At 44.9% G+C, this 25787-nt stretch overlaps 1 protein-coding gene across 6 annotated transcripts in view; it reads left to right on the top strand.

Moving 5' to 3' along the window:
• LOC115386508 (E3 ubiquitin-protein ligase rnf213-alpha-like) overlaps positions 1 to 24747 on the top strand; it is a 92746-nt gene extending 67999 nt beyond the window's left edge. For 5 of the 6 annotated variants that reach the window (XM_030088845.1, XM_030088847.1, XM_030088843.1 and 2 more), the window contains exons 40-57: positions 7625 to 7867; positions 7949 to 8024; positions 8132 to 8166; positions 8269 to 8369; positions 8459 to 8615; positions 8728 to 8902; positions 9328 to 9419; positions 10127 to 10378; positions 10767 to 10896; positions 19404 to 19487; positions 19584 to 19764; positions 19963 to 20152; positions 20260 to 20337; positions 20418 to 20615; positions 20854 to 20943; positions 21026 to 21201; positions 21355 to 21433; positions 23304 to 24747. In XM_030088845.1, coding sequence (XP_029944705.1) covers positions 7625 to 7867; positions 7949 to 8024; positions 8132 to 8166; positions 8269 to 8369; positions 8459 to 8615; positions 8728 to 8902; positions 9328 to 9419; positions 10127 to 10378; positions 10767 to 10896; positions 19404 to 19487; positions 19584 to 19764; positions 19963 to 20152; positions 20260 to 20337; positions 20418 to 20615; positions 20854 to 20943; positions 21026 to 21201; positions 21355 to 21433; positions 23304 to 23495 — 2529 coding nt within the window. In that variant the 3' untranslated portion in view covers positions 23496 to 24747. The remainder of the gene's footprint in view (positions 1 to 7624; positions 7868 to 7948; positions 8025 to 8131; positions 8167 to 8268; positions 8370 to 8458; positions 8616 to 8727; positions 8903 to 9327; positions 9420 to 10126; positions 10379 to 10766; positions 10897 to 19403; positions 19488 to 19583; positions 19765 to 19962; positions 20153 to 20259; positions 20338 to 20417; positions 20616 to 20853; positions 20944 to 21025; positions 21202 to 21354; positions 21434 to 23303) is intronic. The other variant, XM_030088849.1, reaches the window with a different exon arrangement.
• The last annotated feature ends 1040 nt before the right edge of the window (positions 24748 to 25787 follow it).

Genomic DNA, 25787 nt, shown 5'->3' with positions numbered 1-25787 from the left:
CACACACACACACACCAAGAACAGATGAAAAATTGAAGTTTAAGAACACTAACTTGCTCAAACTTCATTCTATCTCCGACCCGCAGAGAGAATTTCAGTCTCACCGAATTGTGCCTCATACTTACCTTTATTTTGTCAGATTGTGTGTTGAAGGGAAATTTGCTTTATTTTGCGTGTTTTCAGCGCCTGAAAAAGGCCCAGCGGGGCGAAACATTGTGCCGGCAAAACACGCAATTTAAGTTTCATTTTCATTTTTTTTTCATCTTTGAGCTCCTTATTTCAGTTTGTGCTCTATACCAGCCTTTTCCTCGTGGTTTTTCTAATAATTCGGCCGAGTTCAATATGGAAAATAATGAGGAATGGACCGTGTTTCACCAAAAAAAGGGCCATGGCCATGTGTGCATTTTTGACACTTAGCTGGAGCGGTGTGTGTGTGCATGTGTGCTTGCACGCACGTTGAGGCCGACAAACTGATCGCTTCACAAAAGATGACAAAACAAACAGAGAACAGTAAACTACCACTAAAAATCCAGAAATTAAACCTACCCGAACAATGTTTCCTTCACTCTCTCCATGCCACCGCTACGCCGATACTTCCTCAGGATTGAACTGTCCATCAATATCAACCTTTCCCGTTCTGCCCGAGATGCTCAGCGTTTAAATCTCCCTTCCAGAAGTTAAGATCGTGTCCCGCCAAATGATGATGGAGTATGAATGCCTCCAGCCTCCATCGGGTGCTCGAGGGCTCATGTGAGTGCGCCCAACCAGTCCACATGTGTTGTGTGGACTTGGAGAAGGCGTTCGACCCCATCTCTTGTGGTATCTAGTGGGGGGTGCTTTGGGAGAACGGAGTCCCCGGCCCCTTGTTCAGGGCCATCCACTCTCTGTAACCGAAGCAGAAATGTGGTTCACATTGCTGGCAGTAAGTTGGACCTGATCCCGGTGCATGTTGGACTCCGGCAGGGCTGCTCTTTGTCACCGGTTCTGTTCGTCATTTTTATGGACAGAATTTCTAGGCCCTCATATAGGGGCTGTACGGCGTAGAGGCGCGTCCCCTGGGTGGCGGATATGGGTGTCCTCTTTTGGGGGGGTTGCACCTGAAAAAAACCGAATAGGGTGCTGTGGACCAACATAGCCTAGGAGAGGGACAACTCTGACTCCAAACCCAAGTAGACAGATCTCGTCAGCCTTAGTAAGCAGTCTGTCTAGGAGAAGGACAACTCTGACTCCAAACCCGGTAGACAGAGCTCGTTAGTCTTGGTAAGCAGTCTGTCTAGGAGAAGGGCAACTCTCACTACAAACCCCAGCATGCCGGCATGCTGTGAGGTGGCAGCCCCACCAACTGGCTATCCTGTGGGGGGGCCAACAACCCTCCCAGGAGAAACCTCATTTGTCACGAAACTGACCAGAGAAAGAAGCCGGACTGACCCACACGGTAACGGACCCCAGCCTGCCCCGACCAACGAGTACGGATCGACCTTCGTCGTAGGACCCGTGTTGCCACATGGAATGTCCAGACACTCCTTCGCCCCGGAGCTGCCACTCTGCTGTCCCGAGAGCTCTGCCGCTACAACATCTCCCTGGCAGGGCTCTGTGAGGTCCGATGGCAAGGTAATGGCGAAACAACAGCAGGCAACTATTGTTACATCTGGACTGGCCCCAAGAGCCGGACCGGTCTTTATGGCATGGCTCTTGCCATTCCAAAAGCCCTCCGGAGGTCCCTCATCAGCTGGACACCTCTAAGCGACAGACTACTGTCTGCTTGCTTCCTCCACCACCAAGGCAAGATGACAGTGGTTGTCGCCTATGCCCCCACGGATGTCGCTGATGAGGATGTGAGGGACGCATTCTTTGACCAACTTCACCAGGCTGTCAGCCAAGCTCCACCACATGACGCCACCATCATTCACACTGACGTCAACGCCACTCTATCCAGCAGCGATTATTCCCCTGGCTCACCTGTCGGCACCACCTTCATCGACAGGAAAACAAATGACAATGGCAACCGCCTCCTCCTTCTCTGCAACCATAGCAGCCTCTGCGTTGCTGACACCTGGTTTCCTCGGAAACAAATCCATCATTGGACGTGGTACAGCCCAGATGGCAGAACCACATCCTCATTTCTGGATGCTGGAAGTCATTTGTCACCAACTGCCGGGTGTACAGAGGAGCACAGCTTGGCAACACAGACCATCGTCTGCTGGTGGCCCAGCTGAAGCTAAAGCTTCGAGCCAACCAGCACAAGACTCGGCCTCGCCCCGACTCCTCCTTACTCAACGACCCCAACATCGCCACAGACTTCAGTCGCTCCATCCGCCGCACTCTTGATGCCCTGGCCCCTGACAAAGTGACAGATTGGGCCACCTTCAAGGAAAGTGTCCTCCAGTCTGCTCACAATGTCCTCGGATGTTCACGATCGTCCCCAAGAAAGCCCTGGATATCAGAGAGGACACTAAACATCATCGACCAGCAGTGTGAGGCCTGGCTCCGAGGCGACCTCACGGAGTATCGGCGACTGAACCGCCTGCGCAATGTGGCCATTGCTGAGGATAGGGAGAGGTTCTGGGATGCAGAAGCCGGACAGCTTGAGTCCGCGGCCAACAACAATAATTTGAGCCACGTATTCAGTCTACTGCACCAACCCCTAACGGTCCACACATAAAGACAGCTCTGGTAAAAGATTCTGATGGTAATCTCATTACAACTGAAGCCAACTGCCTCGAGCGCTGGAAAGAACACTTTATTCTCCTCCTGCAGCACAGCACCATCCCGGCTGATCCCACCCTCCTAGAGGCTGCAAACGCTGCACCCCCTAGCGACGCCTGCTGCACAGACCCTATAACACCGGGGGAAGTGAGAGCTGCCCTGGAGAAACTTAACATCAGGAAAGCCCCCGTCATCTGTGCCATCACCGGTGAGATGCTCAAAGCTGGCGGTGATGGCATGGTGGAGTGGCTAACCCACCTATTCAATCAGGTGTGGGAAACGGAGCAGCTGCCCACCGACTGGACCAGAGGGATCATCCTGCCCTTCTGGAAATGTAAGGGTGACAGGCTTGTCTGTGGAAACCATAGAGGCATTACCCTGCTCTCCATCCCTGGCAAGGTCTTCACCAAGATCTTGCTTAATTGTGCCCTTCCAGCGCTCAGAAGCCGCCACCGACCCCAGCAGGCTGGCTTTATGCCCAATCGCTCCACAATTGACCACATCTCTGCTGTACGTCTGCTGATAGAGAAGACCCGTGAATTCCGTAAAGATCGCCATCTGTATATCGGATTCATTGATCTGAAGGCCGCCTTTGACACCGTCTGCCACTCCTCACTGTGGAACATCCTCCAAACCCTCGGAGCACCACCCAAGATCATCGCTCTGTTCAAGCTGCTTTACAGCAACGCAGAGAGCGGTGTCCGTATTAACGGTACTGACTCCAACTGGTTTACCATCTCCAGTGGTGTTCGCCAGGGCTCTGTGGCTGCTCCTGATCTTTTTAACTGCATCATCGACCATCTGATGTCTAAGGTCTGCGAGCGCGTACCCGGAGTCTCCCAATTTCTCCCTTTGGGAGACTAATAAAGTTTTATCTATCTATCTATCTATTTATCTGTCTGTCTGTCTGTCTGTCAATCCTTCCTTCGTAGGGGTGAGTCGAATACTCGTTTTAAACGTGTACTCGTTACGGATAATGCATTTTTTCAGAATCCGAGTATAGTCCAAGGTATTGTCCGTCATTATTCATACCCATGCTGATGGGAAATCCTCACTGGTATTTCGTTCTGCTCCGTGCTGACTGAGACAACAGGATCCTTGTGAGAGAAGCCAATCGGAGCTGGTAAATTAAAAATCCGGTATTTTATTTCTTCGTAGCGTGCATTGTGCCTGAGGAAGACCTTTTCAGGTTGAAACGTTGCTGTGCACTGTGCATGCTCAGGGTTTTTTTCCGGGTGTTTTTAAGTTTCATTTTCCCTTGCAGTTTTGTTTTTCCTTTTTTTCTCTTCTTTTTCATAATAATTTGGGCTTGTGCTCCACCGGGAGGTTGTGGGATGTGGGAGAGAGATGATAACTGGACCGAGGTCCACTATGGTCGGCACCGCGGCTGTGGACCTGACCATGAAGCTCAGCAGGGACGTATGAGAGATTTTCCGGGACGCCGGAGAGATTCCGGTGGGGATGGTGGGGGGAGGCAGTCCCAACCCAGAAAGGCCTATGCATACCTGGACTCCGACTGGAGTCCGGACAACAATTATAGAGAAGCTGTTATGTAAATTCATTCATACACTTAAATATTCATGTTCTGACTCAATAAAAAAATACTTGTTCTGTAAATAGTTCCTTTAATATTGTGATAAAAAATATTCAAATCTTTATTCTGTGGCTTTTTTGTGAATAAATAATCATTTATATAACTTTAAAAATATTCATGTTCTGACTGAAATTAAAAAAAAACAAACTTGTACATTGTATCATTGAGACTGTTCCGTAAATAGTTTTCAAATAAACAATAAGTATAGTAACTTCTGAGCAATCCATATCAATTTCAGACTTAAAATAGTGTGTCAATTCTGTCCCACCCCATTTCCGGTTAAATCACGCCCATTTCCGGTTTAGCCCCCCCCCCCCCCCCCCCCCCCCCCCCCCTCCGAGTACAGATAATTTGGATGGGTAAACGGATACAGATAGTGGTGTACTTGCTCATCCCTACTCCTTCGGCAACTACCACCTGACTGACCTAGAATACGCTGATGATACCATCCTGCTCAGCTCGACCTACAGTCAGCTGAGAGACGCTGTGGGCATTTACAGTGAGGAGGTAGCACAGCTTGGCCTCCAGGTGAGCTGGACTAAAACCAAGTTCATGCATGTCGGTGATGGACCAGATCCACCTCCCATGCAAATTGGGAGCGACATCATAGAGCCTGTCAAGAACTTTGTGTACCTGGGGTCCATGGTGACAGACAGCGGGGACCTAAAACCAGAGATTGATCGCAGACTAGCCCTGGCAGCATCTGCTCTGCTGTCTCTCTGGAAACCACTCTGGCGGCACCAGACCATCTCATGCACGACGAAGCTCCGGATTTTCAAATTAGCCGTACTCTCCATCCTGCTTTATGGCTCAGAAATGTGGCCCCTGAACAACAATCTGGCCACAAGAATTGATGGCTTTGATCAGGGCCGGCCCGGGCTTCAGAGGCGCCCTAGGCGAGCCCGACACGAGCGCCCCTTGGGAGCGTGTTTTTTGAGCGGTCCCGACATTTGTTGAGCGGGGGGGGGGGGGGGGGGGGGGGGTGTTGAGGAGCGATGCCGAACAATACCGATCAGTGCCGGGCAGGGCCGAGGACGAGGAGCGCAGTGCGTCGGACCGCTGCACAGCGGGGCACACGGAACACAGAGCGTCGTGGCGCCCCTTGTACGACCGCGGCGCCCCCCTCAGGACGTGGCGCCCTAGGCGGCCGTCTAGTTCGCCTATGCCTAGAGCCGGCCCTGGCTTTGATAGCAGGGCTCTGAGAACCATCGAGAACATCAGGTGGCCCCAGCGAGTTTCCAATGAAGTGCTCAGAGCCCGCACAGGCCAGCCAGCATCTTCCTTGGTCGCACAACGCCGCACCCGCTGGCTCGGCCATGTCCTTCGTCTTGACCCAAAGGCCTCAGGCTGGAGACGACCACGAGGGAAATCCCGCACCCGATAGCTCGACGTCGTTGCGAATGACCTCAAACAACACGGAATTGCTGTGGAGGATGCAGAGCAGCTGGCACAAGATCGCCAGCACTGGAAAAATCTGGTTCATCTGGTCAGCTCAACGCACCGGGACGGGATACCCTGACCCTTGCTGGAGCAATAGGTAAGTAAGTAAGAATTTCTAGGTGCAGCCGGGGGCTGGAGGGGATCAGGTTTGGTAGCCACAGGATTTGATCTCTGCTTTTTGAAACGATGTTGTCCTGTTGGCTTCATTGAACCCCGACCTACAGCATGCACTGGGATGGTTTGTAGCTGAGTGTGAAACTGAGTCGTTGACCATAAGAAGGTGATCTGCCCTCTCCAGTTTGGTGGAAAGACCTTACCCCAAGTTGAGGAGTTCAAGTATCTTGGGGTTTTGTCCACGAGTGTAGGACGGATGGAGCGTGAGATTGACAGGCGGATGGGTGCAGCATTTGCAGTGATACAGTCATAATATTGGTCCATTGTGTTGAAGAGGGAGCTAAGCTGAAAGGCGAAGCTCTCAATTTACTGGTCAATCCATGCCCCCACCCTTACCTATGGTCATGAGCTTTGGGTAATGACCGAAAGGACAACATCCCGGATACATGCTGCTGAAATGAGCTTCCTCCGTACGATGGCTGGGCGCTCCCTTATACCCCTTTCCCACTGCAACTAACGGGTCGACCTGTGTTTTCGACCCACCACTGATCGCCTTTTAGACTCCTTTCGCACTGCCTGCAAAGCCGGGTCTAACCGCCTGCTGGCGAGCTGCGCTGCTGCGTTTTCACACACTGATGGTGTCCCACGTTGATGACATCATCAGCATGACGGAGCACAACGAAAATAAACAATGCAGCGGAACACAGTCCCCGTTACCTGTCGACAAATCTCCTCTTCCCCACGGATCAAGAGAAGCTCTCTGGTCTCACTATCTTGCCAATGCTGCGTTATCTTGATGAAGGATATCTCACGCTGTGTCCAGAAACAACAACTAGCGCGCTAACGTACCCACGCTGCGTCGACCTCATCACTTAAGTTCCCGGATGTATCCCACCCACTAAAAATCCGATAGAAACCTGACCCGCTAAAAACCCGGGTCAGTTGCAGAGTTTAAAGACCCGGGTCTAAATACCAATTAAACCCTTTCACACTGTCATGAGGAGCCGATTATTAGCGGGTTTAAACAGGTTTTTTGGCTAGTGTGAAAGGGGCTTTAGAGATAGTGTGAGAAGCTCAGTCACCAGGGAGGAGCTCAGAGTAGAGCCGCTACTCCTCCACATCGAGAGGACCCAGCTGAAGTGGCTCGGGCATCAGTTTAGGATGCCTCCTGGATGCCTCCCTGGGGAGCTGTTCCGGGCATGTCCTGCCAGGAGAAAGCCCCAGGCTGAACCCAGGACATGCTGGGGAGACTGTCTCTCAGCTTGCCTGGGAACGCCTTGGGATCCTCCTGGAAGAGCTGGAGGAAGAGTCTAGGGACAGGGAATTCTGGGAATTCCGACGTAGCCTGCTGCCCTCGCGACCTGGTCCTGGATAAGAGGTTGAAAATGGATGGGTGGATGGATTTTTATCTTCATTATCTGGAGCCATTTCTTTTGCAGCTGTTTGTTTTTTTGGCAACCAGTGATAAGATACAGCTTCTGTGTCATAACGATTATAACCTGGAGCCATACAGCAGGTCCATCTCTGAAAGCTTTCCTTCAATTGGGTCCTGAAAACCAATCAATTTTGGCATTCTCCATTTCCGGGCATAACTAGTGACGTCATATATCCAATATGGCGATGTACACGGAGAAACCCGCAAAATTTAAATCTTTGTGTAATTTTTTTAGATAAGCTTCCTATAAATAATTTTACCACTAACTCCAATTTACTTCTTAAATAAGTGTTATTTTGGTTCAGTTTTCCCTTAATATATGTTTGTACCGACAGCAAGTGGACGCCATGCAGACTTACATCCAGACATCAAAAATCCTTGCCAGCAATGAAGCAAAGACCTTTGCTCAGTGTCTGGTGACCAACCAACTTGGGCCGCTGGTTCTTCCTCCTGGAGCCTCCAGTGCTGACTGTGTGTCGGTGGACTTAACTGTCCACTTGGCTGCTGTCCTGGTCTGTGCAAACCAGGGGATCTTAGGTCCTCTGCTGCAGCTTGCAAAAACACCGGCCAACATGCAGGTATGTATTCTCGCTGCTCTCAGTGATGACGATTAGGATGTTATTTAAAGTGAAATTGAAATTTTCTGTCTGTTGCTTTAGCAAGCTTTTTTGCCCACAATGCCTGAAGACATGTTGGCAGTGGCTCACCAGGCTTTAGGACCACTGCAGTGGTACCGTAAGTATTCAACACGTTTAACTCATGCATCTTGACTTTATTATTTTAAATATGTTTTGAAGCAAGTCACAAGTCATAAATAAAATGTTTCTCTATTCTTACCCCAGAGTGCCACAATGGTCACCCATGTACCATTGGCGAGGTATGTTCTGTCTTATTCATGCTTAATTATATGAGTTTGTGATGAGTTTGAGGTGTTCTTCCTATAGTTTACATTTTCTTGCTTTCTTCTGCTTTTTTCTAGAGTGGATCACCTATGGAAATAAGCACTTGCTTAGATTGTGGCGTTCTGATTGGAGGACGCAACCAAGCTGCTTTGAGAGGATTTCTTCGTGTGAATGTGCAGTAAGTGATCTAAACAATGAAGATGAAAACATTTCAGCAATTAGTCTATATTTTCAGTTTCCACCAATTTGCCCAATGTTTTCTGACAGAGGTGACCGCACTCAGACAGGCCACATCCTTGGTGACCCCAGACGCAGACAGAATCCAGACATGCTGGACACCAAGAGCATTTCATCCGTTCCTTTCACCATTATCCGCATGATCACTCACATGGCAATGCTGCTTGGGGCCTACAGTCACCTACAGGTAGTTTCAATACACCAAGTAATGGTTTCCAGTGTCTTATTCATACTTATTAACACCATAGAGTCATTCAAAAGTGGCGGTAATCAGTCAAGTGCTGCTTCTGTGATTCCAGTCTATCTCTGCTATCATCAAGCCTCCAGTCGGCGACACTGGAGCGTTCCTGCTTGCACACCTGAGAGAAGACATGAAACATCTCATCAGGTCTCTGGGTAAAGGAACTGATGATACGATCAGTGTTTTTCACCTGCTCATCAACAGCCTACTGGAACCCCAACAGCAACAAAAATGTAAGACATAAAATCCATACTGCTGCTGTATTATGAAGTAGCTGTGCTGTCTGTTTTTGAAGAAAGGGAATCCTTCCAAAACAAAAGTAAACTTTATCTGACCTCATCTTGCTGTTTTCCTGGTTCTGAGCCATATTCTCACCCTTCAGCATTTTATGTTTGCTTCAGTTCAACCTCAACAATGATTTCATTTTGGAATGGCAGCTTATTTTCAGTCATTTATAATTAGCTTATGTTCAGTGATTCCTTCTAACAATCAATATAGGGTAAGAATGATCCTTTTTATTTTCAACTTTGACCTTTGACAGAATAAACTAATGAACATGTTTTATGACACTGCTCAGATCATTCTGTTTATCATACGTTTAGCTCCAAGTACACTGTTTTTCTTCCACTGCTAAACACAAACTTGGTTTTCTTTTCAGGGCCTGTTCCTTACAATGATGTCCTGTCCACCAAAGAGGCTAGAAATGGGTGGGAGGTGGAAATAAGCAGCATCATCACCTCACATCTAAAGGTAAAAAAGATTTTTATGGAGCAAATAAAGCAGTTTATTTCGATCTAGGTGCTGAACGTTGACAGAGTAGATTGTGCTGTTGGTTCAAATCAAGAAGGTTGTGGTTTAAAATCTAATTGGTTGGAATCCAGCATTGTTTGTGTGGAGTTTGCTTGTTTGTGCATGAGTTTTCTCCCACGGTGAAAAACATGCAAGGTTAATTGGTGACACTAAATTTCCTCAAGCTGTGAATATGACTGAGTGATCATCTGATGGATCGGTAATCTGTCCAGAGTGTATTCTGCCCTCACTCTAAAGTAACAGGGATTGGCTCCAGTGTCCCACAACCCTGAATAGGATAAATTGATATCGGAAATGGATGGACATTTAATAAATTAAATGAGATTTAGGATGCCTCCTGGACGCCTCCCTGGGGAGGTGTTTCGGGCATGTCCCACCGGGAGGAGACCCCGGCGAAGACCTAGGACACGCTGGAGAGACTATGTCTCTCGGCTTGCCTGGGAACGCCTTGGGATCCTCCTGGAAGAGCTGGAGGAAGAGTCTGGGGACAGGGAAGTCTGGGCATCTCTGCTGAGACTGCTGCCCCCGCGACCCGGTCCTGGATAAGCGGTGGAAGATGGATCGGTGGATGGATATTGAAAGTCGTGGCTCGTACTTTTGCATCATAGCAGGAAAGCTGTAGTTTAAGTTCTGGTTTTTTCCCACAGCACTTGGACCGACAGTTAAAGGAAGTGAACGCATTTGTTCAGGCAGACTCCTGTATCGCTGCCACTTCAATCATGAAGTTAATATTTGGTGATCCTCGTCTGTTCTTGGCTTCACTCCCCCCAAACTCTGTGATCCACGGGTCTGCTGTGTGGACCTGCAGAGAGAAAGTGTCTCTGCTGAGCCTCACCCACATTGTTGAGCAGAATGATGGCAAAGACACGCTGCCTGTACTCTGGAGGTTCCTGCACAAGGTAAGAAAACTGCATTTGAGTGTGTAAATCCACCTTTAAAGACCTGGCAGAATAGTTTGAGAAGTTATTTGTAAGACACTCTGCTTCAAAAATATTGAGGTCTCCACGCACAGAGTACGACAATTTCATTCCTTTATGTTGTTTTTCCAGAGGAACCTTTTCGGCTTGAAATTAGATTAAAATGACTTTTGCAAACTCAACAACTGTATGACATCCTTAATTGTTCTGTGTACCACATAGCTCTGAAATAACTACTCTTATATGTTGATATTACAAGATCATCATAATTACACAACAACCATTCTCATAAAAGCTGGATTTTTTTTGTCATGCGTTACCAATTCATGAACACTAACCAAGAAATTTTACATATTGGTGTTGTTTTCAGGAGGCTGAGGTTCGACTGGTTAAACACCTTCCTGATATCCTCGCACTCCAGAAGAATCTTTGTAAGAAGTTTCAAAACTTCGAAGTGACATTTTTCTCCATTGAAGAATTTCTTCGCAGTCACGAAGCAGGTATTTACTTACTCTGTTATTTCTTAGGCTTTGCAATGGTGTGATCCAGGGGTCGGCAACCTTTTTGTCATGGAGTGCCAGTTTAAAATTTTCTCATCAATGTGTGTGCCATTATCAACTAAAACGCAAGTTCACACAAAATACAAAAAGATTTCCAACATACCTGGAAATGTATTCCTTTCAGATAAAGCAGATACAAACATATCTTTAAAGATATTTTTTCTGTTACTCCAAAAAGTGCTTTCATAAACTTTGTGTTTTGTGCTCTGCATGCTCATGTTTCGAATTAACTGGTGCCCGTGTTAACTTGTGACCAATAGATGAATGAGACTTGAAGTCGATCTAGCGAACGTCGGTTTTCTACAGTTACAGTGAATGTATAAGTTTAAAGTCTTTTATGAGTCTTACTTTAACAGCTGCTGTTATCAGCATGTGTTTACACAGAAGTCCGCCGTCACTCGTTAACACGGGAACCAGTTAATCCATAACACCGGCGGGGCGATCGCTCGTTTTTTGCTATGGAGCTCTTTAAACAACTCGCTGTAGCGCGATTTGCTTCCATTTCTTCTCTCCAGTGTTTTTTCTCTTGGGGTTTTTATTAAAAAAATGTTTTTCTGCTTGTTTTTGACAGTCCTGTTTCCCGTTTACTGCGCACGTCGTCACTTCATTACGTACGGGGGCGTGCATGCGGAACAAATAATCCCCCGTTTTTTCCCGCTCCGCTGTCAGGCAGCTTTTATATGAGACACGGAGCGGGTTTTCGATCGGTCTCCACCACCTCGTACAATCGGCTCCGAAATACAATCCGCTCAGAGTGAAGCAGATCCACTCGAACGTCTACATGACACATCCGCTCTGCCTTATAAGCCATTATATGGGTGGCATGTAAACGTGCCCAGTGTTAGTGCCGTGGCACGCGTGCCAAGGGTTGCCGACCCCTGGTGTGATCAATGGGCATACACACACATGCAAAGAAACATTCTGAACAATTTCAAATCAAATCTTTCTAGGAAATGCTATTGGCCAAGTTTTTATCCTAGACAAGCCAGGAATTTAACTCCGATTTATCTATTTTTCACTCTCTCAGCATAACATGAAACAGCAAGCACTAACAGGAAAGAGAATTTGACTAAATTGGAATTAAGTTAAACAGTAATATCAATATAAACATTCAAAAACATAATACTTACAATACAATTAACATTTTAAAACAGAATAATAACAACTAGAATTTGGCACTCAGAGAGCGCAGACCTCCGCCACAGCTCAAATCAGTCACCAACAACAATAAGAACACCATATATAATCACACAACGTTGTAATCGGGGGTGTGATCGGAGCGGAGCACTGCAGCGTGCGGTGCCTCTGTCTGTCGCCCTGTCGCCCTCTCTCCCTGTGTGTGTGTGTGTGTGTGTGTGTGTGTGTGTGTATCTGAAAAGGAAAACCGAAAAGCAACATAATTTATGTTATTTTCCTTCATTTTAATTTGAGAATGGACCGGATTCTCTCGTATTTTCCGTTCCCGACTTCCTGTGTGGTGTGATCTGCTCTGTCCAGCTTTACTACTGGCGGTGCATGGCGCGCGCAGCTCGCGGAGAAAATAGAGAGGAGCGTAGCGGCTGCGCTCCACGGTGCGAGCCGCTACGCTCGCAGCGGTCCCCCGCGTCTCCTGTATGAACCGTCAGATAGGTTAACAGGGGCGCCGATCTGACAGTCAGTGCGCTGTGCTTCCCACTTCGGTGTAGGAAGCGGCGCGTCCTGTGTGAACCAGGCGTTTGTCGCCCCCTGTCGGCAGGCCTGCCCAATGTCGTGGATTTTTATTTAAAAAGTATCTTAGGCCAGTCACGGTGCAAAAAAACCCACAAACATATTTTCTGGGAAAATCTCAAAATCTTCAAGTATATCCACTCTTGGTTCTTGAAGTCTTCAATTGTAGTTCTCCTCGGAACAATCAGGCAGAGTCGAAGTCAGGATGCAAAAAGAGGACTTTATTTCCAAAACCCCCTGCAGTCATGTAGACCAAAAAAACTGACGCGTGGACTGCTCTGCGCTCCATCTATTTATACTATTTTCTGGGAGTACGTTGCATCTCAAATGACTTTTCGTCAAGACACAATTGCTCGAAACCATTCCGTAACCCTCCATTGAGGCACAATTGCGAACCTGTCATTTGCCTCTCAATTGCCTCTCTTCCCCCCTCCCTACAAAGGTGAATGTCCGTGACCCCTTCAGAGGCCTTATCAGCCTCCATCAACTCTCCATCAAGTCTCCATCCATCCTTCCCAAATGCCAGATGTTGTGCAACAATTCACATAGTGTCACATTCCTTGTCCAGTGAGCCTCATTTGCGTAAGAGGGAGACAGAGAGGCAATTGACCTGTAGTCTTAGCTTTAGAAAAAAACAGACTGTCCAGCTGCCAAGAGGCTGCCATAAAAATGAAAAATGACAGGCAGGCAAACCTGAAAGAATACATTTTTTCCACACGTGTGTACACACACTATATCTAACAGAGACATGCATAATATGAATAATACTAAATAACATAAGATAATGAATACTAGATAAACATAATATGAAGAAAACAATATAATTATTCAACACCAACCATGTGAAAGACTCCCTATCTCTCAATGATAAAGAATCCTTAAAAAAAAAATTCCTGGATCCAGACAGTGATCCGGATCGTCACCAAAATTTAATCAATTGTAAGTTAGCCCAAGACCCACCTTTCCACAAAGTTTCATTGCAATCCGTCCATTACTTTTTCCGGGATCTTGCTAACAAACCAACCAACCAACCAACCAACAAACCAACAAACCGACATGATTACATAACCTCCTGGCGGAGGTAATGATTGTGCAAAGGCAGAGTCCTTGATATATTGATGTGTGGGCCGTTTTTAACCTGTGGGCCCTGCAGGTAACCCACGGTTTAGGGTCGGTTCGGGTCAAGAAATACTCATTTTTTTGCAGGGTAGGTTGGGGCGAGCCATTAAGAATTAAATATGTCAGAATTGTATGTGATATTGCCTTCTTGTTTGGTCTGCTATTAGATCTAATAGCAGACTGATAATAATCATGGCTGGTGGTAAATTTTTAAGATGGAGCATTTCTTCATTCTTCAATTTTCAGTACGTTTTTAAACCAGATAGCGATGGGCAACCTTAAATTCTCTCCAAGCTGCAGCCATCAAACTACGCTGGTTGGTTTGATTTGATTTCATTTATTTATATAGTGAACAAGTTATTGGTGGAATTGCTACTAAGACCCGCCTCCACCAGGCGACTTTTCCGGCTCCAAAAAACTGTTTATCTGCTCTTTTATTGCAGATAATGTGTAGAACATGAAGCGCATACATTGTTAGTATATCATCATTTAGTTTTAGAGTTTATTTTGCTCTTTTTATCCATTTCTTGTGACATACTTCAAGAAACAGCACAGTTGTAAATCTCCCACGCACTGTGATTCAGGAATGTGAAACCTGGTGGAACAGTAAAGTTGCAATGAGTCAGTCAACAGACAGTACCATGAAATCCAACAAGCCATTTAGGAGAAAGACCAGCTTGACAGACTGGATAGCATTCAGGTAGACGTGATGAACACATGTACTGAGTTCTTATTGCTTTTCAAAGCTGTGAGCGGAGAGCTGGAAGGTGACGGGGATCCAATCATTCACCTCGTCATCCTTTGGTTTGACAGAGATGTCCAGCCACCCATCCATCGTCTATCACTTATCCAGGGCTGGGTTGCAGGGGTAGCAGTCTAAGCAGACTTCCCTGTCCCCAGACCCTTCCTCCATCTCTTCAGGGAGGACCTCAAGGCTTTCCCATTTCCAGGCAGCCCAGAGACATCGTCCCTCCAGCCTGGGGCCTCCTCCCAGCGGGACATACCCGAAATACCACTCCAGGGAGACCAGCCACCAGTTAAAGGCATATTCAAGGATTCCCCGCCGATTTCGTACAACATGGCCGATTTGCCATTTTTGGAGCACTGCACATGCGTGGCTCCCTCCACATGAGGACTGTGGGAGCGCACTCGTCAGCCCCATGACAGTTTGTTTACATCCGCGCAGCTGAAGCATCGTCTTTCCGCATAGGATTAAAATACATTTGTGATCATGTCGGACTCCTCCAATCATACATAAGAATATGATCCGTGAAGTAGTGTCTTACGTGTTTATGTAACAGAAACACATTTGGATGGGATAACAAGCATGTTACTTGTCCAGCAGAAACTTCCCCACGTCGTGATCAGTCCTAAATCCCTTTTGTGCTTTGAATATCCGCCACCTCGTAAAGGAATCTCCGAGTAAAACACGCGTTTTGCCCTTCTTTTCTATGGCCTATTTTCTATCCTCTCCCATTTCAAACAATGTTCTTTTTTTGTGGCTAGCCATCTTCAGAGGCGCCGGGAGGAGCAAGCCGCTTCTGAATGAGGTGCTTTGGTCGCTCCCACTGCATGTCACTTCCTAAACAATGTTCTGCGCATGCGCGGCTCGAGCGCGCATAGAGGCGGCGCCTTGACATGATATGTCATTGCGCAAACGCGTTCCCACATTGATTGGCATTATGACTGCCCAATTACGATTTGGAACCATACAATTGTGATTGGTTCTAAGGATCCTCCAGTATACCTTTAATAGGGAAACTAGTTAGTCCGAAGCACCGGCTCTGCTCCAGTTTCCAGACATACCTCCTCTGCAAGTGAGCTGCTGAGTTCAGGTGACTGGAGCATGCTGTAGAAAACGGAAACTCTGAGACGTCAGACAGTCACATGAAGGCAGCGTTGGCAGCTCAGACTCAGACACACAGGTGACACATGAAGGCAGTGTGGGCAACTTGCACGTTCAAACAACTTGCAGACAGCTGTGAACCAGTTCTCACTGTTCAAGAGTCGTTCAAATGACCGACTCGTTCTCAAATAACACACCACTACTCCAGTTGCCGTTTTCATTCGCAATATTTAGTCACTTCCCCACACTGGTCAAGCTATCTGCACACGCCATGTCTCTTAAAAGGGCCACACATACTCTAATAAGACAGGCCATTTGACGTCTCTTTGTTAGATCAGACTAGAGATGTTCCGATTCTGATACCAGTATCGGAAATTGCGCTGATACTGCCGAAAATGCTGGCATCGGTATCGGCGAGGCGTGGAGTCCAGGCACCGATCCGATACCACGTCATTAATTAAATTAGTAATCTATTTACAGGTCAGCTCTGTTAGCTCCTTTAGCTCCGTTAGCACTGACATTTCTTCTTCTGCAATGTTTTATGGCAGCTTGCATGCCGTTGGTTGCATTACCGCCATCTGCTGGTCGTTAACTCTGACACAGTTCTTTGCCGCGCCACAGTGCTGCATCTTACTGTTCTTGAGAAGAAGGATGGATCACGTGACAGACGTACAGCGCCTGTTAAAGAAGCTGTTTGCCGATGTTGAGAGTGCAGCTTCTGCTCTTTTCATTTTTATTTTTTGAATGTAACTTCATAGGTTTGTTTTGGACTATAACATTTTGGAAAGTAATCTTTTAAAGCTAGGGTAGACGATGTTGTCCAAAAGCACTTTTTGTCATACTGAGTGAAATGCTCCTTGGCCCCTGGAAGAAGTCAATACATTATGCGTACGGAAAAAGGTGTGGAAAAAATCTGACAACAGTAGCGGCCAAAGGACAGTAAAAACTCCGACCAATTGTAAGCCGTGAACCGCTCTAAAGAAACCAATCAAATCCCTTCGCTGTTCTACCAGCCCCCTGCGCGGACATTTCAATGGCGTGCACTGGCCCTGGTTCAGTGCGCGCGCGCGTTGCCAAGGCACTCTCGGCGCTCGCAGCTCGCGTGAAAAATAGAACGAAGCAGAGCAGGCACGCTGCGCTCCTGTGCGCATTGTGTGCGGGCAGTCAGAAAGGTTAATAATATTGGAGGTGATCACAAACTCTGTGTGCGTGGCGCCTCCGCGTCCAGTGCCAGTGCGTTCGCTCCCAACGGGAGCTCCTCCAATGGGGTGGGAGCTGGGTGGAGCCTTGGGGAGATGCTAAATTTGTGCTACATGCTAGTTTTCCAAGATCGCCGACCCTAGCTTTAAGTTGCTGTTGAACTATTTTTTTTGCTGTTCTATTTAAATACCCTGTTCATTTTACTATGTTATGTTTGCACCATAATTAAAAAAAATTCTAGATTTGTTTATTAAGTTACTGTTGCACTACTGTTATTTATACTGGTTTGTCTAAATGACTTCATTTTACAATATTGTGTCTGCACTTCAGTTTAAAAATGCAACAGCATATATTCCTAGATTTAAGTTGTCGTTGCACTAATGTTTTATATTGTTCTATTGAAATTTTCTTTAATTTAAAATACTGGGGCTGCACTTTAAATTATTGAAAAGAATTATTCCTAGATTGATTTAGGTCAATTGCATTTGCACTGCTGTTTTTTATACTGTTCTATTTAAAAATAAATGGCTTGAGTATTGATTCATGTTTTAGAGGGTTTAACCTGAGCCAGGCCTCACCACAGTGATAATCATGTGACAGTCATGCAGACGTGGCATGATATTATTTTATAATATTCTGGTATCGGATTGGTACTCGGTATCGGCCGATACCCACAGTAAACGTATCGAAATCGGTATCGGAAGGCAAAAAATGGTATTGGAACATCTCTAGTTCAGACACCCAAGGTCTTTCGCTTTGCTCCCAGACTGGAAATGAGAAAAATTGCTGCCCCCTTACTTTTCTGAATCGGTCGTATGAACATTTAATAACACAGCATGTTTGCACCATATTTTTACCATGTTAAAAGAGAAAGAGATCACAGGAAGACACCATGAAAGCAGCCATTGTAAACAATGTCTCAGTTGCCTGCAAATCCCAGAATGCACTGTGGTGTGACATCACCCTTTTGAGTCCTGTTGTTTCGGTGGAGGTTGTGAAGCACTGCTTATTGAAGTTGTTCAGGTCATTTGTAAGTCATAGAATAACTGGCAACATGCTGGTTGGAGACCTGCCTGCCAAGCAGTGGTTTTTTTTTAACCTTGTAGGAAGTAATAGTGTATTCTATAGGGGTGCAATGGATCAAGAAACTCACAATTCGGATCAGATAATTTTTTGGCTCGGCAAAAAAAAAAAAAAAAAAGTAAAAGACAAGACAGATATAACTTTGTCTTTCATTTATTTTGTTAAACCATTAAATCAATACAAAAATCAACAAGAAATCTCCAATGTGGATATTTAAATTATGTGAAAACAACTTGGAGCACAATTTAGAGCATATCTTCCTGAAAAAAGGTGAGTGTCTGTGTGAGTCTTGTAGAAGGGGCGTGTCTGTTGCACAGGGCCTCTTATCTTCAGTCCGCTGTGATGTACCGAGCTGTTATAGTTCCATAGCTTTCACCGGAAGTTCACCCTTCTGTAGTGAGCTCAACACAGGATACCTGGGATAATTCACCCACGGTTTCTAACATTTCCTGCTCATAAAGTCTTGGTATGATTGCATCGAAGTGGGAGCTCAACGGGACTTCATAGTGTGGCTCAGTCACGTTCAGCGTGTGTTTGAACCCCTTGTTTTACAAAATGGAGTACGGCATCATACCTGCAGCAATAAACACCGAGATGTCTTCTCTAAGAGATTTAGCCCGGTCAGCAGTAAAGAGCTGCTTAAACGCCGCAGTAATAAACGGCTGTTGAACAGCACCGTGGTAATGTCGATTTAAATAGGTGAACTTGCTAAATCTATTTCCATTCTCATGTGGCTTTCTCAGGCCACAATGCCTACATATCGTAAAGGGGTTAGTTAGGTGCACGGAATGTGAGCAGAAAAAAAGATCACACAGGTTAATTTTCACAAATATAAAGGGCTAGAGAACTGATTGGCAACAACAAACCATCTCATCTCATCTTTAAGAGACGGTGTACCATCAGAAAAGCAAATCAGTGGCTTTAAATCTTCTAAAATTGCTAGTCAACCCCCCCGCCCAAAAAAAAAAATTCTATGTGGAGGATTTTTTAGCCCATGTAACCATGCCGAGTGTTGATGAGGAAGTGTAGGGCGGGTGTGGGTCTGCAGGTAAATGCACACTGCTCTCTCAAGGCACAGCCCACCAATCACACTGTCAGTCAGCTGTGTCAGAGACAGAGCAGAGCTCATCCTGCTACATATATATGAGCTTCGTGTTCACATGGGAAAAATGAAGGTTTATATCCTCTTCAACGCTGGGAGCAGCGAAGTGTTCTGAATGGACAGGGCGTGAACGTGACTGAGTTAGGTCTATTGGAAGTAAAAAAAATATGTTACTGGCGAGTTTTTTTCTCTTTCTTTCTTAATTAACTTTGGTGCTACAGCTTTAAAAAAGAAATTAAAGTTAATTCCGAATGAAGATTTCAGGAGTTTATGTGCCTATTTTAGAGCGGAATTAACTTTTATATATACTTATTTTTACATATACCTTTTTATATATTTAAAGAGGAATTAAACGTCCCATGTAAACACACTAAATGTGTTTGTGTGCAGTTTCGCTTAAAGCCTGGTACAAGAAACACATCCGAATCTTCCTGACAACCTGGAACCAGCTCAGAGTTTCTCTGGAAACCAACGGTAAACACACACACTGTCCATCCAGACTTTCTCCTTTTCTGTTACACTCATGTTGTGCAACTCCTTCATCTGACACTGGATTAAAATGGTGTTCAGGTGAGATTAAGATCCCAGCTGAGTTCTGCCAGAAGGACCTGGACGTCAAAAGTGACTTCAGAGTGCTGCTACCGCAAAGACGAGGCCCAGGCCTCTGCTCCACAGCTCTCGTCAGCTACCTGATTGCATTGCACAACGACCTTATCTACTGTGTTGACAAGAACACTGGAGAAGAAACCAGGTGGGGGAGCTCTTGCCTCATTATTCACTTTCTAATACATGAACACAGTGTGTGACTTCCTCACATAAATGCAGAATGAGTTTAAAGATAATAAAAAATTATTAAGATATGAAATTTAAATGTCACAAACCTGGAAGACACATATATCCTTTAACATAGGAACGATTATGTGTTTGTGTGTTTTTATGCCTCTCCCAGCTACAAAGTGAGCCCTGCAGATCTGACTGACCTGCATGTGATTCATTATGAGATGGAAAGAGACGTGATGCCACTGATTCTGGCCAACACCCAGTACAGCATCGAGAGGGGTCAGGAGTACAACTTGCCCAAAATCCAGCAGCAGATCATTTCCCGCTTCCTGCAGGGCAAACCTTTCATCACTCTGAACGTGAGCACAATGAAAAGCACAACTAAGACACTCGTTGCTTTGCCTGAACATTTGGAGAAAAAATGTGAAGACACTATTTCGCTCATGCTCATGTCTTTGTACCACAGGGAATTCCAACGCTGGTCAACAGACATGATCGCAACTATGAGATCATCCTTAAAGATGTAAAAACCAAAATCAGACAAGTAGGTTTTGATGCAAAGAAAAGTCATTTCCTTATCACCCGGGTTCATGTTGCTGAAGATATTCCTCTTCACACCAACAGGAACCTCTTCAGGCTCTCACCCTGGTTGCTGTGGCTGGAGATCTGCGCTCCTACAGTGATGTGTGTGAGGCCTTGCGCACGCTGGAAGTGGCCCTCGGTTTCCTCGCAATGACTGGGGGAGAGCCGCACATGCAGCTGTCTTGCTACCTGGAGGAGGTTCTGCAGATGGGAAACCAGATGGCTCAGCACGTCCTCAAGGTTGACCTATCTGAGATACTGGTTATATTATCTTACTGCAAGTTTGCTCGTTTCCACAGAAGAACCAGAATGTTTTCTCTGGTTACAAAAATATTCTGTGCTACTTTTGTGTCATCTGACGTATGTGCTATCATGTTGAAATCTGAGTTTTTTAATTTTAATCAATAAGGACTTAATTAGTTTATGTGCTGGGCACACATTAAAAGAATAGTGTTTTTGCTTCATTTTTGCCCCGCAGGCATTGAGTGTGTGTTGTCTGAAGCACTGTGTGGCACTGTGGCAGCTGCTGGCCTCGCTCAAATCAGAAAATATGCTCCAGCTCAAAAAGGTAAGGCTGTGATTGGTTATCACAGTTGGAATTACATACATAACGTCTTTATGCTGATTCAAGATATTTCTGTCTTTCTCAGGATCCATTTCCAGATTCGGAAGAGTACAAAAAGCCTCTCGGTGAAGAAGAACGCAGGCTGTTGGCAGGATTTTTCTCAAAGAACAGAGCGGACGTTTTCCTTCTGGAGATGCATGAATTCCTGGTGCTCGTGCTGAAAAATCCAAAGGCACCTGAAACCGTCAGGCCTGACTGGAGGTAAAATGAGTGCTTCAAATATATTAATGGTTTGCTCAGATTATGCAGTTAAACCTGAGACAAAGGAATTGTAGAAACTAGCGCCGCCAAGAGATTTTCAAAGATCCAGAGATAAATTATAAATTCCTCATCCTGAGTGGTAACCATTGACAGTGTGGACGAAGCATGTGGCTCCAAAAAAAAGAAGCTCACCTGGAAGTGTCAAAAACCTGCAATATCCCAGTTCAACAAGGTATGACTCCATAAAGGCTGTGACTCCATAGACTAAAATTCACGTCAATAAAACTGGATACACTGACTTTCTACAGCTCAGAGTAGTTTTTTTTTTTGTTTTGTTTTTTTGTCATTGCATTTCATGGTCTGGAAGAGAAATCAGGTGATTCCTCTGAAAATATATTAATATTAAATTTTAATAGAGCGTTAAAGTTTTCATAATAAGGGGGCGTGGCTACTTGATTGACAGGTCTGCTCTGGAATGATTGACAGATCCTTCCAGTTGCTTTCAGGAGGTTTACATGAAGGAGCTGACATTAACATTAAGTTCCCTTATCGTTATTTTCCACAGTTACTCAGTTTGTTGGCTTGTTTTAATTAGTTGTAGGTACACTGTAATCATGAACACTTCCTGGATTAACTGCTCTAAAAGACCCTCAAAGGATTCTGTTATCCAGTTTTTTCTGTAAGTACATCTTTGCATTTGCAGAGTATTAGCAGTAAATGTGATATGTAGTGTTACTCAAAACTTTGTCATTTCTTCTGAAGTGTTGTGACCTGAACATGAAGTTTAACCAAGTTTGAATGAGCAACAGGTTTTTTTTTCCCTGGCTCTCATTGGGTTCTGCCTCATTTTGGAGCCAGGTTGCTTTGTCCCTCTTTTATCCAGCCTCAGGCTCAGGCTCAGGGCTTCTCTTGCTAACCACAGCCGAGCCGGCAGTGTCACAGCTCTGCTCGGAAATCCACAGGATTGAGGGGTCGCAAAGAAGCCCAGGTGGGGGTAAACTCTGCCGCTGGCCGTGCCTGGGGGCCAGGGAGAACCACCGCAAGCGACCGGGGGGAAAGCACCGTTAGCGCCGGCTGGCCTTGCTGGGCGGCCGGGGAGAAGCACCTCTTGCGGCTGCTGGCAGGGCCGAGAGGTGACCCAGCAGGCGCTTCTATCCATGAACCCTCAAGCCTGTGAATCTCCGAAGAGAGCCAGGATACTGCGCGCTAGTTAGATAGATAGATAGAAACTTAATTAAACCTGAGGGAAATTCAAGTGTTCAGTATCTTACATAAATAAATACTGAAAAGACAAGACAGGCAGATCCAGCATTAAATACCACTGGGTTGAATATATAGAGTACATAAAACATTAAAAGTAAATATATATACATGAAGAAAGAGAATAACGTCTGGTTAAAAACATTCATACACTATCTGCCTACCCCCGACCCGGTCTGGACAGCGGCATGGTACTGCTGGCGGATGTGAAGAACACTTTTCCAGCGTTGCTTGTGGACCTGTGTCCTTCAGTCCATGGACAACGTGAGCGCGGTAATGGACTGTCAGGCTGGTCCTGGTCAAACACATGAACACTGTAAACAGTTATTATTGACAAGTTAATGATATGCAGACACTATGGAACCAGTTTACAGCAGACCATCACATTATCACACAACACCACAGTCCTGGGCTCAGTCAGCCTCGCCCCTTGTTTCTCTCAAGCCCCGCCCCCCATCTTATACACTGTCACTGGTGGTAACCTGTTAAAGTTTGGACTGAGCAAGTCGTAGCATATATTTTTCATTTTAAATCTCAGAAGCAGTGGATGTTGTTCTTTCCCAACTTTAAAGTCAAATTTGTTGTACTCAAGAAGACCTGATATCTGCTCATGTAGCTCACTATTTTGGGAGGCGATGGTGTTGTCAAAATGTTTCGTGAAAATTATCTCTATTTGATTTGACTTGAAAAATCAGTCCCATTTTAAACTGAAAACAGTAATTTTGAGTTCCAAACATCATTCTAACTGCATAGCAGGAATTTTACAAAAATATCATTATTACTGAAGTTTTTATAAACCAGAGTTTCATTTTTAAAAACCATTTGTGTTTTATCTCCTAAAGCTTGAAAGACACCTTGGTGGCTTACATGGAGCGCAAAGACATGGATGTTCCTCCAGAAGTGGAAGAGCATTTCCCAGAGGAGATCACCCTGGCGCATTACGTGGAAGCCTGGAAGTTCATTGTGGACTTCAAGAACGAGCGTGGACATCGACAATGAAGATCCCATTAGTTATTTTGCTTCTTGTGGATTAAAATCAATCACTTCATGTGAAGTTTATGGCCTGAAGTAACAGTCCTGACAATCCGTATTTCTATATGTTCATGAAGAAGAGACGTGCCTTTTCACTGAATAGCAATCAATCCTTTCAAGACAAAAAGCAATGTGAACTTTTCTGTGGTGTTTCAGATCTTGCTTTGTGTTATTTTGTATTTCTTAATCATCATGCGCAAAGTTTCTTCATAGTACAGAAACAAAAAAAAACACAGTTCACTCAGGTAAAAAATAGTGTGTGTATCTTGATCGAACTGCATCTAAATTTAACTTTACTTGCCTTAATACAACAGGTAGTTTTTGTCAATCAGGTGTTTCACTGTTGCCATGCCATGTGCAACTGTTGTTGCCTTTTACATTCATCACTTAGCTGTCTTTCATTCCATCTTTTTCATTTGATGTTATTTTGATGAGTGCTTCAGTTCTTCTATGGATCATGTTTTCAATTCTAAACTGTCTACAGTAAAGTGTAAATCCATTCACCGCTTTATTTTTGTGATCTACACTAAATTTTCAAGAGCCTGAAGACTGGAAGGATCACCAGTTAATTACTTCTTATTTACTCTCTACATCACTGCCAACATGCAGCAAAGGGTGTATATGAAGCAGTGTTCAGGAAATGTCTACCTGAGATTAATGACTTTGTCTCTGATCAGACTGGTATGCAAATAAGGAGAAGACAAGAAAACTTCCAAAGTACAGTTCTAAATAATGTATGAGAAATGTGAAATTCTTACCAAGTGAAGTCCTGGAATGTGCTGCACACACTTTTTTGGTCTGTGCTTAAAACACTGCTTTGGTTTTCTGTCAGTGCCAACACAATACATGAAATAATGCAATTAATTTGGACACAAATGCAAGAGATGAATGAAATAATTGAATATGTGAAGTGTTTGAAATAACCTTTCAATAAATGTCCACTTTTGCAGGTTTCTGTATTTATGTCAATTAAATGCTGAAATAGTCCAAACCACACTGAACTACAGATATTTATTTACATAGAAAATCTCCCCATAATTATTGGTTACCTGTTAAGATTTTATATTCCATTGTAACCAAATGAAGCAGTTTAGAACCCCAATCCCCCACCTTGAGTGTGGAGGATGTGGGTTTGAGTCCCAGGTTTCAGTATAATAACTTATGCTGGTGACCTATTAAAAAAAAAAAAAAAAAAAAAAAAAAAAAAACAGCCGAATAAACACTGACTGCAGATTTGTGTTTGAATGCGACAAAGTGAAACAGCACCCTCTTTATTCAGTCTCTGTTGTGATGGCTGGTGGAAACACAGTAGAAGCTGAAATGGTGAAGCGTTTAATCTCCACTTTGGACTGTGAAAATATTCAGTTGAAGACTTTGTAGCATAATATTTATGACAAACTAATCAATATAGTCTCCTTGTAGATGGCTGTAAAAACATATCAGTCCTGCAGCAGCCATGCACACCGCCAGTAAAGAATTAGACCTGGTTTCAAAATATTCAACATTATCAGTACGATAGTACCAGGATAAAAGTCTGACAAACATTTGAAGGATTTCTCGTAAGGTGATGATGGTATAACATATCCTGAATGGTGTTTCCTGTTGAATGCTTTATGGCTCCGTTATCGGTCAGCGACAGCCGAGAGGTTAGAGAAACAAAGTGGAGTTGTTGTACTTTACCACTATACTGCCTTGTTGAATTAACCCCCAGTATATGGATAAGTCTGCACGTTACAATTGAGAGGTTAACTCGTGACATATGGAATTCATGTTGAAGAAATTTATTTACACATTGTTTAATGTCATATACAAAGTGTAAGGCACAAAGCACCAAAGTTTCCTTCAATCTTTCAATATTTTTGACTACATCTTAGCCAAACAGGCCTGCTTTGGACACTATTGAGCGAGAGAGAAGCCATCGATGCAGATATTGACCTTAATAAGAAATCTCCCATGTGAGTTTCTTTTATCAATGGTGCCACTTAGTATTCAACAGTTGCTTATGCAGCATTAAAAATGCTCATCAGCAGAATCACCTGCAGGGTGCAGCAGGTGGACTCTCATAATGACGATGACTCAGTGATTTACAGCTCAGTATGGAGGTAAAGTTCAACTCCTGTTGACTCACAGAAAGCAGGAATGATTTCCTCTTTCTTTCTCTTCCAGGAATCACTGTCTACCTGTAACCTGCTGTTTATTGACCTTCCAGACAAATTCCAACAAATCTGTATTGTTGCGGCAATTTACGAACACCAAAATTCTAATAAAACATCATTTTAACCATCCAGACCAAG

The sequence above is a fragment of the Salarias fasciatus genome, chromosome 4 (genome assembly GCF_902148845.1).
Source record: "Salarias fasciatus chromosome 4, fSalaFa1.1, whole genome shotgun sequence".
NCBI lineage: Eukaryota > Metazoa > Chordata > Actinopteri > Blenniiformes > Blenniidae > Salarias > Salarias fasciatus.
The sequence above is the reverse complement of the archived record's forward strand: the minus strand, read 5'-3'. Positions and strand labels throughout refer to the sequence as shown.